Genomic DNA, 16,401 nt, shown 5'->3' on the forward strand with positions numbered 1-16,401 from the left:
TATCAGTATCTTACTGTGCTTCATATCCCAACAACTTATGCATAGTTAGTCCACATACCTCATGGTCTATGCCTACAACAGCTGCTTCTGCACATTGAGGATGTAAAACCAGAGCAGATTCCACTTCAGCAGTTCCGATTCGATGGCCACTGTGCATTAGAAAAAACACAAACTTAAGCGGTAGGAATATTATACGAGGTTTAGAGAATTGATTGACATCATTTTAAAATTGTCTTCTACCTGACGTTGATAACATCATCAACCCTCCCCGTTAGCCAGTAGTAACCATCCTTGTCTCTGGAATACAAAATCAAACTTATTATTAACTTAGTAAAAATCAACCGACCTTGGATATTATCAAATACATTAATATGATTCTATCTAAGCCATAGTTGAAAAATGACACACTAACTACAATTTTGGTTTTGTCAAAAGTTGAAAGATTGCCCACCTGCTGCAACCATCACCACTGAAATAATATCCGGCAAAAGGTTTGAAGTATGTGGTTTCATATCTTTCATGATCCCCAAACAGAGTTCGAAATGCCCCGGGCCATGAACCTTTCACACAAAGATAACCACTACACTCGCCTTCGATTTCATTGCCTTTTTCATCAACTATGACAGGCTGCAGAATACACAGAGAGATAGAGATGAGAATGAAGCCCTCCAAAGACGAATATCTGTAGGACAAAGCAATATGCTAAATTAACATTTGCACTCCTGATCACAGACCTGAACACCAAAGAAAGGGAAAGTAGCTGAACCAGGCTTCTGCGGCCAAGCACCTGGTAATGGGGTTATCTGCGATGCAATTTGATGAACATGAGAGAGAGTATGCTAGAAGGTTTCAAGAGACATAATGCTAGAAGGTTTCAAGAGACATAAAGAGAGAGAGAGAGAGCAGAGAGTTACCATGAATCCACCAGTTTCAGTTTGCCACCACGTATCTGAAATGGGACACCTTGAATCACCGACTACATTGAAGAACCATCTACATCAAAGAATTGGTAAAAAATTAAATATAGTTCTCATTCAACTGACTGCAAGAATAAAAATAGAGATATTAGACNATAGTTGAAAAATGACACACTAACTACAATTTTGGTTTTGTCAAAAGTTAGAGAGATTGTCCACCTGCTGCAACCATCACCACTGAAATAATATCCGGCAAAAGGTTTGAAGTATGTGGTTTCATATCTTTCATGATCCCCAAACAGAGTTCGAAATGCCCCGGGCCATGAACCTTTCACACAAAGATAACCACTACACTCGCCTTCGATTTCATTGCCTTTTTCATCAACTATGACAGGCTGCAGAATACACAGAGAGATAGAGATGAGAATGAAGCCCTCCAAAGACGAATATCTGTAGGACAAAGCAATATGCTAAATTAACATTTGCACTCCTGATCACAGACCTGAACACCAAAGAAAGGGAAAGTAGCTGAACCAGGCTTCTGCGGCCAAGCACCTGGTAATGGGGTTATCTGCGATGCAATTTGATGAACATGAGAGAGAGTATGCTAGAAGGTTTCAAGAGACATAATGCTAGAAGGTTTCAAGAGACATAAAGAGAGAGAGAGAGAGCAGAGAGTTACCATGAATCCACCAGTTTCAGTTTGCCACCACGTATCTGAAATGGGACACCTTGAATCACCGACTACATTGAAGAACCATCTACATCAAAGAATTGGTAAAAAATTAAATATAGTTCTCATTCAACTGACTGCAAGAATAAAAATAGAGATATTAGACTTAAAACCTCCAAGCACTCGGGTTAATGGGCTCTCCCACACTTCCAAGGACCCGTAACGATTTGCGAGAATAACGTGTTACAAACTATAACAATCAAAATAAGTTGAAAATAATTAGTAAATGATTTAGATACCACATAAGGCTTAATTTAATATTAAATACTTAGTATGAAATTAATACACCCGTAATTTTGTAGCTTTCAAAGCATCATTTACAATGCTGGTTACTTTTTCACCATAACAGAAAGATTGCATATATTTTACCTTATCGTCATCGCGCATGAGAGACCTCACCAACGTTGGGGCAGTATAAAATATAGAAATCTTGTATTTGTCAACAATATCCCAACAGCGTCCAGAATCAGGGTAGTTTGGAGCCTGTTCAAAACCAGATGATACTATCACAACCAGCTGATCAATCAAAGTGAAAGAGAGCAATAGTAAAACCATTTCATCTTAACTGCTGATAGCTCTTGGCGTATTACTATGGGAGAGGCACCTAGAGTTGAATCATTGATTCAATATATTAACTGATACTATCAGAGAGGGACCTAGAGTTGAATCATTGATTTAAGACATTAACTGATACTATGGGAGAGGGACCCTGAGTTGAGTCATTGATTCAAGACATTAACTGATACTATGAGAGAGGAACCTAGAGTTGAATCATTGATTCAAGGCAGTAACTGATAGAAAATCATAAACCACTAAAAATATACAATGTCTAAGTACATTACCCCTTCAAAGACAACAACAGTGGCTCCATTTAGCATTGGTCCATAAGTAACATAGCTATGGCCAGTTATCCAACCACAATCTGCCGTACACCTTATGTTAGAGAAGCAAAGAGATTAGCACTCTATAGCATAGCTTTTTAGTAAGGAATTTTAACAGTCAAGACAAATGCATACCAGTATACATCTGTTGGTTTGTAGTCAAATGCATATTCGAATGTTGTAGCAGTGTAGATCATATACCCTCCAGTTGTGTGTAGGACACCCTTCAAAGAACCCATATTAAGAGAGAAGTATAAAATAAACTAGGTTAAATATACAATCTAACCAGGGACCAAAATTACCTTTGGCTTCCCAGTACTTCCACTGGTGTAGAGCAAAAACAAGGGATCTTCAGCATCAACCCATTCCACCTCACATGATGTTGGATATTTAGGAATGACATCCTAAATAGATCACCACCACCCACAGAAGACTTTAAGAACCATTGGAAAAATGAAATGAATGCATTTTCTCGAATTATTAAGGTCATTAGTTACCTGCCACCACACATCTCTTCCATTTTGCCATTTTGTGTTTTCCCGTGTTGTCGCTGATGAGTTTTCATAGGTCAAGCAGACGTCTGTTTTTAAAGAGGAAAAGACAAAACAGCCAAAATCATCAGTTACGAACAAGCAATGTCTGTTTCCTATCTTTTATTTGCTGTGCTCGGAAAAGAAACTTATCAAAAAAGGAGTAAAGAGATGAGAAAAAGGTAAACTGTAGGGAAAACCATGAAGAGCAAAAACCAGCAAATGATAATTGGGAACATCCAGTTAAATCCAAAATACAGGAAAGAGATGGAAAAAGAACCCAAATTATGATTTTGTTAAATAGAGACTAACCTACAGAGACTCCATCTTTAGAAGACTGGTCAAGTGCAGCATCAACAATAGCTTTAAGGTTTATAGTCTTAGGGCCTCTTTTAACAGCATTGCAAGTCAGTATTACTTTTGGCTTACAATCAACGATTCTTTGAGCAAGAGAGTCAGCAGAAAATCCAGCAAAAACAACCTGGGGGAGAATTGAATTAATTTTGGAAAACTTGTTTTGTGTTAATGAATTAGGTAAATGTTGCATTCTAGACAAATGTACAATTTTCACAGGTTACCGAATGAACAGCTCCGATGCGTGCACATGCAAGCATAGCGATGGGAAGTTCCATCAACATTGGTAAGTAAATTACGACAGCATCCCCCTTCTTCACTCCAATATCTTTCAAGTAATTAGCAAGCTGCAGCACCAAGGACAAGGCAAAACGCAGTACCAGAAACTTAATGAGAAAGAAGAGCTCTAGAGGTGGTTGGAGAGGACAAACAACAGTGTTTATTATACCTGGCAAACTTGTTGAAGCAACTCAGAATAAGTTAAGGAAGCATCTACCCCGATTTCATTCCCTTCCCAGTACATGGCTATTTTATCACCCAAACCAGCTTCAACATTTTTGTCCAAACAGTTGTAGCAAATATTGGTGATTCCCCTTTTGAACCACTGGTCATACAAGATTACAGACATGTCAACACGACGAAAACATTTTCTCATAGGATATGCAGAGAATAGAGTAGAGAAAGGATTAGGAAAGGAAAAAGAGAAGAAAAATATCCACCTCAATGCGAATAGGACCCTTCCTGACATCGAGATTTTCTGAAAACACTTGGTCACCCCATTTCTGCTTCCAGTAAAATTCAGACGCAATGTCAGACCAAAAACCAGCAGGGTCCTCCACCGACCTCTTATGCATTTCCATGTACTGCACGCAAATAACAAGAAGATCAATTAATTTACAAATCATTAAAGCAAGTAGAGAAGACGAGGTGTGCTGATTCACGACTCAATTGATGTTGGAAGATATACCTGTTGAGGGGAGGAAACAAGAGCCTGGCCGGAGAATTCCTTGCTGGGAAAGATGAGATCATTCTCCTCGGATGCAAGGGATTCTCCTAAAACGACGGCGTTTAACTGAGAGATCTTACCAGCACCTGAGGGTAGCTGGGACATGGACTCGACATGCCTCAGGTAATTGGAAGACATTGTCCTACGGAGTAGAAGATTGTCCGATGGGGATGATCTATTATACACACACAATAATAACTTAGAAAACTGAAACCACAATGACAAATGTCTTGACCTATTTTAATATTAACTGAACCAAAAATGTCCTTGTTAGCAAGCCAGCAAAACAACCCAATGATAAACCAAAAATGATCCAAATTAGAAAATCCAAAATCTGTAAGAACTCAAGACATAAAAGAAACACTTCCATACTCACCTACAGGGGAAAAGTCTTTTAGACTAAAACATCAACTTCAAACAATGTTACAAACACTAATTAAGGAAGACACAAACAACACTCAAACAATTACGCTAACGAAAGGACTGCTTCATAACGAATACAGTTAAAGAAATAAGCAACCAAATCTAAAAGTCTGAAAAACAAGTCCAAGCTTTTAATATTCTGAAAAATTTACCAAGACTGGTTAATCTAAAAAAACAGCAATCATGTTCAACATTCAAAAAAGACCATGAAAAGTTCATACTCCATAGGGTGGTGGCCAATGCAGCTCAAAGGACAGCTATTCTTCTAATAAATAACCATCAAGACCATAACACAACTCATCAAAATATCAATCATAACACAATAAAGATTTTAAAACCCCTAAACCCTGAATCATTATCCCTATTTATGGCCATCATCACCATCATCATATCAATATAAACACCATTAAACATCATCATCATATCATTATTATAATCACTATAGCAGGGGGTTCCCAAGCACCATTTCCCATACTTTCTAAATTTCTACAGAAAAAAAAAAGAAAAAAACTCACCTTTGAGTAGACGGAAGGATTCGAGATCCAAGTGATGATCCACTAATTTTCGGATCCTGAACAAAAAAAAAAAAAAGGAAGAGTCTTTATCAGATCCCGCAACAAAACAAAATCGAAAAAAGACTGAAACTTTTCGTAACCCAAAACATAAATAATAAACACAATAACCCAAAGATCATATCTTTCATATTCCAAAGATCCTATGATTCGATTTTGGGATTGAATAAACTGGGAAAAATGACTTACTGGGTTGTCGGATAAGAAGAGTGGAACCAAGAAATTTACAGAAAAAAAAAAAAACTTGAGATTTAAAGAGAGAAGATGATCATAGATTTAGTCAACTCACCAATGAGCCAGAGCTGGAGACAACGGTGAGAATCGGGGAAGAAGAAGCTATTTTCATTTTTTTTTTCTTTTTTTTTTTGCCTTAATTAAGTTAATTTATTATTCCTCTCTCTCTCTCTCCTCTCCTGTTCCGTTTTCTAATTTTTTTTTTATAACTACAATTTGTACCCAGGGACACATTTTAATTTAAAATATTTTTATCCATAGAAATTATTAAACTCAAATATAATCATTTCAATTTTTGAATATAAATCTATATAAATACTAAACTTACTTTACTCAGTTATATACAACATATATATTTTTAAAGATAATATTTTTTTGTTATATTTATTTGTGATTTTATGTGAAATTTTAGTTAAAAAATTTATCAATAAGAATCATTGAATATGAATATAATTTGAAGATTAAAAGATAAATATATATAAACCCGTACTTATTTTACTAATCTATATATAACATATATTGTCTTTTGTCGCAATAATATTATCGACAATTTTCTGACCTTTTATCTTTAAAAGAGTTCATTCCATATTCACAATTTTAAAAGTTCTAACGTCATTGTCGATCGTTGACCTAATTATAGAGACCATTTAAACATGTCGATATCCTACAATAAATGCGAATATACAAAGTTTCATAAACAATTTTAGTGCTATGTCGCTACAATGAGGTTGTCCAAATGCATCATCTGCCATAATAGAATTTCCGACTAAGTTAAGAATGCTTAAATGATTAAACGTTTAAACCCCACAATGAATATCATTTCACTAATTCAAGTTACATATTTTTCTAAAATTTCATATATTATTTGCAGATGTTAATTTTGTGATGCAATCCCAGCTTCGTCTTCTCAAAATCATCATAGTGTACTTTAAATATGTTGTTTTTGTCAATGTTTTGGGTTAAAAGCATTTGTTAATATATATATATATATTATATTTGTTATATATGTATAATATCATGTTATAATATTGTAGCTCCAGTTGATAATATACCTTACACAAATCACATGCCACTTTTTGTAACGGCTTACATATCATTTTTTCTATATTTCCTAACCATTGATTTTGTTTTTTGAGATAGATATTTTTTTTCAAAATTCTTTTTCATATTTTTCCCAAAAAAAAGTGTGCCCCTTACAATGTCTTTGTTTTAGATCAAAACTTTTAAGTTAAGTTAAGTTAAGTAATCTTTTCTTTCTTATAAGTAAAAATTTAATAATAAATCTTTATGGTATATGTTTCTTAGAAACTAATGTTTCACTTCAATTTTATTTTCATGTTTAGATTTTTATAAATACAATTACATAATTTGTTTTTTTTTACTCCACCATGCATTAAAATCTTACTTACATTCTAAAACTCATTAACCCATTATAAATTTTGGAATATAATCATTTTTGGCTATAGTTTTAATAATAACATGATTACTAAAACAAATTTATAGTATTATTTTTACTATTTTAAATTTTTCATTTATTTTACTTAATTCATTTTTAGATAGTTATTATTTTTATTATTGACTAAAAATTATATTATTGTGTATAATATTTTAAAATTTAATTAATTTTAGTTAATTTGTTTTTTATTTATTTTTATTATTATTAATTATAAATAATAAATATGCAATGAATTAATATTAAAAATAGTACTTTTTTATGCAAAAAAAAATGATTAGGTGGATGCTGATGTGGAGGAAGGAGAAGTGGGCAAAGTTAACTTTATATATATAGATTATTTTTATTATTGACTAAAAATTATATTATTGTTTATACTATTTTAAAATTTAATTAATTTTAGTTAATTCGTTTTTTATTTATTTTTTTTATTATTATTAATTATAAATAATAAATATGTAATGAATGAATATTAAAAATAGTACTTTTTTATGCAAAAAAAATTGATTAGGTGGATGCTGATATGGAGAAAGGAGAAGTGAGCAAAGTTAAATTTATATATATAGATTAGTTGTAATAATGAATAAATAAATCTCCTTGTGCTCACCTACTTATGTATATATATCCTTGTGCATAAATAATATTCGCATTTGGCATGAACGTGACTCCCATACATGAGGCGTTACGGTCCGTGTCTGTGACCACTTAAGTACAATGCAGAGATTTTGTTCAAACGTAATGGACCACACGTATCTAAAATAAGATAGTTCATGTGCGTACTGGTTCCATTACTTGTTTTTGAGAAACATATAAATTACTACTTCTGAAAACATATGGGATCATTTATCTATTTATAACTCTGATTTTTAAATATCCCAAAAACACTGATCTTATCTTCTACGCATTTAGTGTTGGTGACTTTTCAATATTTGTTCACTAGTTGACGGGTTCCATATATACAGTTTGATCTGCTAGTAGGACACACTCTTCTTCGACACGAACCAGGCACTGTCAATGGTTTGGATGGCTATATATGAGCTAAAAAACAAAAAGGGCTTTCATATTACAGATCTGAAACTGAATTTTCTTTCTTTTTTGTGCACAAACAAAAAGGGCTCTCATATTACAGATTTCTTAGAAACTGAACCCTTTTTTTTTGTGCACAAATTAAATTAAATTCTTATTTCGGAACAAAAAATTTTGGACCCAAGTTTCTATATATATGTAATACGTCTCCACAATGTTAAAAAATTCTTTAGACCGTCGATAGGACCTAGTGCCTACGCAAATAAATCAGAGTCTAGGCGGAATCAAAAATATAAACCAAACGATTTGACCGCTAACACCAATTTTTCCCGAAACAAACCGCCTAAACCAGTGCGATTAGAAGAAAATTGCAATGCTTGGGTCTTTACAAACGCCTAGATACAAGCCCGTCTTAGGGCAACATAGACATTTGCCATGGGTCGAAATCAATTTTTTAATCTAGCATTGCGTTCGGGATTGCCAGTCAATCCTTCGCTAAGAGTTGAAACTTTCATTGACAGGAGCTCGCACTCCTGGAATCTGGCGTGGCTTTCGGCCTTTTTCGAGCCGGAGGATGTTAGCCTTATTTCTGCTTTACCTCTTGGTAATCTTAACACACCGGATAGATTGGATTGGCATTTGACACAATCTGGCTTGTACACCGTTAAATCTGGGTATAAGGCCTTGTGTCAGAAACCGGAGGCTGTTTTATCTGTTTCTGGTCCCAATATTATTCCACTACAGGCATTTGTCTGGCAGCTTCGGTGTCCACCAAAAATTCGATATTTTTTGTGGCAAGCTATTACGGGTTGTGTGGCTACTACAGCTAATTTACGGCGACGTGGTATGAGTTGTGATCTGGAGTGTGCACGTTGTGGCGCGATGGAGGAGACAATCTATCATGCCCTTTTCTTATGTCCCCCGGCTTGGCAGGTGTGGGCTTTATCCCCATTTTCGACATCCTCAAGCTCAATTTATGCAAACACGGATCATTTACTCTAGAGATCTCAGCAGACTCCTTCGGTGGATATTTTTCCGTGGATTCTTTGGTATATCTGGAAGGCTAGAAATGATTAAATTTTTAGTAATTTGGACTCAAATCCTTTAGCGATTTTACAAATAGTGGAGGAGGAAGCCAAGCTTTGGTTTCGGCACAAGAGGATTCTCTGGGACCCTCTTCTCTAGCCGGCTCTCGGCCGATCCCTGGTACTATGGGAACCAGTCACCGCTATTTTGTGGATGGATCTTGGAAAGGGACGGATCAGTTTATTGGCCGAGGATGGTTTTGCATTTCTCCTGAGGGGGAATCTCCCACTATGGGTGCATCAAATTCTCGTCGGAGCTTATCCCCCTCCATGCTGAAGTGGAAGCTCTCATTTGGGCAATGCGGTGTATGATTGGTGCGAATAATGAAAAAGTAATTTTTTCACGGACTATTCTGATTTGGTGAAGATGGTGTCTTCGCCTTCTGAGTGGCCTGCTTTCAAGACATATTTGGACGTTATTGAAGAAGACAAGATGGAGTTCCTATCATTTTCTATAGTCTTAATTCTTCGATCACAAAATGGTAGAGCGGACAGACTGGCGCGACGCGCTAGAGTGGAGTCGCATCAAATTACCTATGTGAAAGTTTTTCCTACCAATTGGCTCGTTTGAGCTGAACTTGTACTTTGTTGTCAAAAATAAATAAATAAATAAATAATTTTAATTTTTTATTGGTTTTTCCTAAAACTCTAGGATAGAACGAGAGGACACCGCCTAGTTGGCGCCGCTTAAGCCAATTTTTAGAACATTGGGTTTAAGTTAAAATAAAATAAAATAGATGGGCTGGGTCATATGCAAATGTACTCTTAAAACATTGTCAGGTTTAGCACTAACTATATTTGTTCCTCTGAAGCAATGATGGGTTATTGAAGGGGGATTGATGTTTGTAGTTATGTGCTATAAAGGTTCTCTCGTATACCATGTGTATCGGATCTTTGTGTCTAAGAACTATATATTTACAGTTCCATTCTTATCAACCAACGGCTTTTATCGTAGTAATTAGGTCCACCTGAAGCTATGTAAATCTATCGTGGCAATAATTCGGCCCAGCCGTTGATTGATAAGAAACGATCAATCAACGAAGCAAATAGTGAATATGTTCATTGATCAAGTAGTTTTACCTACATTTACATAGTTAACACTTGAATTTTTCTTTACTAGTTGCGTAGACCTTATTTTCCATTCAAAATTTGTCATAAAATCTAATTAAATATATTAAAATAATTAATATTATATAAATAAAACAATTTGTGAAGTGATATTAGTTCAGTAGCATATGGTAAGTACAACGGTAGAAAGAACCATCACACACCAGGAATCAAGTCTCCCCTCTCTACAAATGTAGGGATTTGGCTAATGGGTAACATGTTCAGCTCAAAATATTGACAAAAAAAACAAGTAATTGAAATAAATCAACATGGTGTAGTTTAATAAATAAATAAAAACCTAAATATGAAATTTAATTTCATAAACCCTAACATTATTTTTACTTTTAAAATTATAAAATTTAAACTCTTACCATTTTTTTATAAATCCAAACCAAATTATAATTTCTTTTAATTATAAAATCTAAACTCTAACCACTCTTTTGTAAACTCAAACCGACATATAATTTCTTTTAATTGTAAAATTTAAACTCTAATTTGTTTTTTAAACCCAAATCGACATATAGTTTTGTTTAAGTGTAAAATCTAAACTCTAATCACTTTTTAAAAAACTCAAACCGATATACTGTATATATTTTTGTTTAATTGTAAAAACTAAAATCAAACTATTATTTATACTTAAACTGATATTAAAGTTCGTTAATAAGAAGTCTAAAGATGAACATGACAAATTTTGATTGTAAAATTTAAACTCTAATTTGTTTTATAAACCCAAATCGACATATAATTTTGTTTAATTGTAAAATCTAAACTCTAATAACTTTTTAAAAAACTCAAACCGATATATTGTATATATTTTTGTTTAATTGTAAAAACTAAACTCAAACTATTATTTATACTTAAACTGATATTAAAGTTCGTTAATAAAAAATGTAAAGATGAACATGACAAATTTTGATTGGCTATTAAAAAAGGGTGAATGAGAGAGCTTCACCAAGGAAGATTTTTTTGCAGACGGACAGCATAGTTATGGAAAACTATATAGTTAAAATCTTAGTAATTTTCATTAAATCACTACCGAGTTCGCTATCAACCGTCACGATTCTATTGCACATTCACCCATTTCATGATGTCTATAATCGTAAATTCCTAATAAACAGTTGCTTCTGCAAACACCAACAGTCCCAACCGCTTACACATTGTTAAATCCAGTAAATCTACACATCTTTTAAGCCAGTTGAACTCAAGTGGTTCTTATAACATTAACAATATTTTCATGTGAAACGCCCCGAGTAAGAAGAAAAAACAACGTACTTGAGTTTGCATATGTTGGGTGAAATAAGATCGAAAACATATCAGAAAATGAGTTTGAAACGAAAGAGTAGCCCAAGCCATTAGGTTTGTTATAGCTATATACCATCATCATCAACTAATTTATCTATTTGGTACAAAAGTTATAACATCACAATGGAATTCGTGTATATGAAGTAGTAGTAGCTTTGGTTTTCCTTTTTCTGTTTTCAGTCCTTTTTACCTTTGTTTTCTTCATCACCTTTCAGAAATTTCATGAACCAATACGCAGATGATTTTGGGTGACGGGTTAAACCGTTCTTGTAGTCTACATATACTAAACCGAATCTCTTGGTGTACCCTTGCGCCCACTCGAAGTTGTCCAGCAACGACCATGCAAAATATCCCTTTATGTCCACTCCATCTCTGTTTCAGTTTTCGTCATTTACAAAACGCTTACACTATTATTACCTCAATCTATAATGCAAATTACTTGATAATTTTCTACAAATTGCCTATATCTCTGTTTCCTACGTATTTTTTGCTAGTAAACATATGAAAGAAGGGAAAAATATTCACCCACTTGATAGCCTAAGAGACATTGGCAAGGTAACTCTTGAAATAGGCAACTCTAAGCTTATCGTCGAGCATATCATGAATAGAGGCAGATCCGTCATCTTCATCATCCATACCTGTTGTGTTGGACCAAGAGATCTAAACCTCAGGATATATAAAATTGAAGTTCGATATGACCATATATATTTCTTGTTTAATGCCAACAAAACTGTTCTGGTCCTCTTAACCAAACTATGCATTGTACCATATTAAACTGAACACTAGAATTATAAAGATAGGTAGATACCATTCTCAGTAACATATATTGGAGGTTGGTTGTATTTTTTGCTGATGTAATTCAAAGTCTTTCGGATTCCCCAAGGCACAACATAAAGCCAATCCGAAGCAGCCTGTAATTGGATACATTGTTCAGTTGATTACTAGCTCATTCATACCTGTCTTTAGTACATGTGCGTAAGAGTTAATATAGTCATTAGATTTAGTGGAGTCTAAGACGAGAGTTCTTACCCTTTCACCTATTGGCTCCCCACTTTCCCATTCAACTGCGCATAGAAAAGAAGAGAGAATAATTATTAGGAAGTAATTAATAAGAAAATGCTAGTAGTAAAAGTAATTTCAGTGTTTGTCTTTGTTACCAGCCCTCTCCATTTCTTGTGCGTTGTAAAAGTCACTTTCAGCTTCTTTGTTTGAGACATGAGAAATAAACCTCGAAGTGTAGTGGTTTAGGCCAAGAAAGTCCCATGAGTTCTGAAGCATTAACTCCTTTTCTTCCGGAGTAAATCTAGGAAGATTGTCTCCAAGTTTCTGGCGCATACTTGCAGGATAGTCTCCAAAAAACAAAGGATCCAAAAACCTGCAAAGGACTTTAATTTGTCATTTCAAGGAATGATATATAGTTGCAAGTGCGCAAATTATTTGACGGATAGTTAGCAAATAATTTATATGATATTTATCACTTTCTTAAGCAATAATGACATTTACGCAACCTTAACATATATGAAAAGGCTATTATACAGTGACTACTCATTTAATAAGAAAGGAAGTATCACACACAAAGATTCAAAGACTATGTATGATTTGACTGCACCCTTGGAAACAGTAGAATATAATAAGTGGATTATATGCTCGGGACTAGCTACCATTACAAAATATAAATCAATGACGGATCTCCACATATGATAACTACTATCAAAAATCATAAACTACTAAACCTAGAACGCAGAAACTATTTACTATAAAATTTCAAGAATTTATGTCCAGCCACTACATTTATAGCTCAACACATCATCAATACGATTCCATTCCAAATCTTAATGATTAAGAAAGCACTGATTTCATATCCTACATACCATCCAAGTTGAAAGTCAATTCGCCTATCAGCAGCAACCTTGTCCTCCAGTTTCTCTGAGTTTGGCTCCGCCCACTCACAATCGACTGACAAACCGATTTGTCCACCTTGATTTTCCTAGATAAATAATGAAGCTCTTGATGCATCTTCCCATAACCAAAGGTCTACGTATAATAAATAAAAATTAGGTTCCTTAACCACAATAATTACAGTACCTTGTACTTGCTTCTATATATGGAAACAGCAGTTGCATGAGCCAAAACCTGATGATGCGAAACCAAATATGGTTCGATCAAGGGCTTCTCGTTTCTTCCAGGTGCAAATATACCAATACAGTGTCCATTCACTGAGGTTTGAAGAGGTTCATTTAATGTGATCCAATGCTTCACTCTATCACCAAAATTTGCAAAACAAGCATCTGCATATAGGCCAAAATAATCGCTGCACGTGAAGAAAATTTAATGTCAAAACAATAAATTCTATGAAAAGTGCCGCATTCCTTATTTTAGATAGGGGAAGGCTTCATACAATAAAAATGAAAGATAATAGCCCTCAGAAGCATAAACTAAATCATGGTGATGTGAGACTAAATATAATCAGCCCCACTAAAACTTGCACAAGAAAGGGATCATACACAATACTCCTAATAATAAGTGTGTTTATCCTTTTTTATACGTAAATTGAAATAGCATGTTTACTACTTACACAATTTTCATATTTGTCCAACCTCCGATTGCTTCCTGGAGATGTGATGGGAGATCCCAATGGTACAGAGTTACAAATGGCTGAATACCTGCAATACTAATCATCTCATGAAAGTATCATCAACACGAAGATGAAGAAGCTCATTCCAGTTAAAGTAAATACCTTTTGCAAGAAGTCCATTGATAAGATTGTTTTAGAAAGCGATGACTTCTTCATTGACTTCAGTCCCCAAGCCATCTAGAACAAATGACAAAGAAAAGACAATACACCCTTTAGTCAGTAAACATTTATATTTTTACATGAAGTCTAGAACACAAAAACAAATACTGGTTTACAATTCCTTTGTATACTAACTTATGGCCACATGCATCAATGCTAAAGGAACTCAAGATTTCAAGTTTTTAAGGGAACCCCACGGCTTCGAATATCCTGGATCTCATAGGAAAATACCGATCATTTCAAAGATGAAGAGTCAAACAATATGATTCCCCAAAATTAGAGATCAAATGATGAAGGTTCTAAAAGGAAAATTCCACCTTCCAACAACTTCGACATGGGCTACACTATGATTGGGGACATGGAGATTTAAGTATAAACAGAGAGAGATGATTAGTTAACTGAAACACACACAAAACGGGCAAAACGATTTGTAACTAAAAATGAATGAGAAGCGATCTCACACTATAGTTTAACTAGATTTTAATTAAAACGGACACAAATAAATGAAAAAGTAGCAAGTTTAAATGACAATATAGTTGAACCTACACCTACCAGGGAAAATGCGAGACCAGGATATGGAAAATCTGTAAGCACCAAATCCTAATTGTCCTATAAGTTCAATGTCTTCCTGCGAAACCATTAAAAATTTAACAATATTATTAGCAAAGAAAGATGCAGACCATAAGAAGATCATCATACATATTACCACTCTAAGCTTTACTTAACCTTGTATCTGTTGTAATGATCCACAGCAACATCACCATTACTTCCATCAAGAATCTTCCCTAAATAAAAAAGGAAACAAACAGTGTTAATCAAACTAGTTTTCATCATTTGACATGAGGATAGATAAGCTAAGAAGGAAACCACAAACCTTCGAGATGAGTGAACTTATCCCATATACTTGGCCCTTTCTTACCTTCATTCCAGCCTCCTTCAATCTACAAAACCACCATCAAATAACACTTAGGTCAGTGAACAACACAACTAATTTGATTTGTAACTTGTACAACATCTTAATCTTCTTAAATCCGATTGGTCCTTCAATTCCGGAATCAACATTTTCCAGAAAATCAAAGTGAATCAAGGCATTGGTACGAAAGAGAAGTAGAAGACGAAGCGGAAACAAACTAGAAAGAAGAAGATAAGAATCCAGATCTTGGAGGGTTAAAGGGAAAGAGAGAAAGAGAGGGACCTGGTAAGCGGAAGTGGCAACGCCGAAGGTGAAGGTGGAGGGGAAACTAGAGCGGTGAGTGACCGGAGGGACGGAGAGATGAGTCAAGTTAAGCTTCTGCGCCATTTTTATCGATTGAAATCAACAAGTGTGTGTGTGTGTGTGGGTGGGTGCGTTACTCCTCACCCGACGCAAGATCCAAACAAAAGAAGCGGAGACAAATTATCAATTTTTTTTTGTTTTAGGTTTATTATTCTCGCTCTGATATCCTTTTAGTTTATTAATATGATATTTATTGTAATTACATATTTATGTTAAAAGGACAAAATCCAATGTTTTAATTTTTGTTTTTTAAATACTTCTAAAATATGGTTTATTGATTATATTATATTATTTGAAAGTGTCTATTGAAATTTGATGTAATTTGATTATTTTTTTTCATTAGGTCTTTAGGAATTTGTGATCCTTAAATTTTTTTAAAGGTGACATATATACTAAACTAAAAATACAAAAGAAAATCAGCTATTAAGCATTCGTAGCATAATGACTTTTCTTTTTGGGGTTCATATTAGGAAAAGTAATAATTTATTTCAGATTTACTTATGTGGACAGAAGAATGCATTTCTTAGAATAAAGAAATAATATATGCATTTCCTGAAGAAAAGAAAAAGAAGGGATAGTGAAGATTATTTTTATTGTATAGTTTTGTTTTAAGTTTAAACTAGAAAAAAAAAATATTGAAATTCAATTTTTATAAGAAGAAAACATCGGATTATGTAAGAACTTAATGTAGTGAGTGAAATCTATCAC

The 16,401-nt window shown here is 34.1% G+C and overlaps 1 protein-coding gene and 1 pseudogene across 1 annotated transcript in view; both read right to left on the bottom strand.

Moving 5' to 3' along the window:
* The window catches only part of LOC104728220 (acetyl-coenzyme A synthetase, chloroplastic/glyoxysomal-like), an 8,928-nt gene extending 3,112 nt beyond the window's left edge, over positions 1-5,816 (bottom strand). The window contains exons 1-18 of the mRNA XM_019231917.1: positions 5,706-5,816; positions 5,360-5,415; positions 4,383-4,596; positions 4,135-4,278; positions 3,864-4,019; positions 3,640-3,762; positions 3,374-3,542; positions 3,029-3,111; positions 2,834-2,935; positions 2,667-2,755; positions 2,493-2,583; positions 2,020-2,133; positions 1,764-1,840; positions 1,600-1,678; positions 1,420-1,488; positions 1,137-1,312; positions 241-297; positions 15-149 (exon numbers count right to left, since the gene is read on the bottom strand). Coding sequence (XP_019087462.1) covers positions 15-149; positions 241-297; positions 1,137-1,312; positions 1,420-1,488; positions 1,600-1,678; positions 1,764-1,840; positions 2,020-2,133; positions 2,493-2,583; positions 2,667-2,755; positions 2,834-2,935; positions 3,029-3,111; positions 3,374-3,542; positions 3,640-3,762; positions 3,864-4,019; positions 4,135-4,278; positions 4,383-4,596; positions 5,360-5,415; positions 5,706-5,762 — 1,991 coding nt within the window. The 5' untranslated portion in view covers positions 5,763-5,816. The remainder of the gene's footprint in view (positions 1-14; positions 150-240; positions 298-1,136; positions 1,313-1,419; positions 1,489-1,599; positions 1,679-1,763; positions 1,841-2,019; positions 2,134-2,492; positions 2,584-2,666; positions 2,756-2,833; positions 2,936-3,028; positions 3,112-3,373; positions 3,543-3,639; positions 3,763-3,863; positions 4,020-4,134; positions 4,279-4,382; positions 4,597-5,359; positions 5,416-5,705) is intronic.
* On the bottom strand, positions 11,619-15,830 carry LOC104724052 (annotated as a pseudogene).

Source organism: Camelina sativa, chromosome 11, assembly GCF_000633955.1.
Source record: "Camelina sativa cultivar DH55 chromosome 11, Cs, whole genome shotgun sequence".
NCBI lineage: Eukaryota > Viridiplantae > Streptophyta > Magnoliopsida > Brassicales > Brassicaceae > Camelina > Camelina sativa.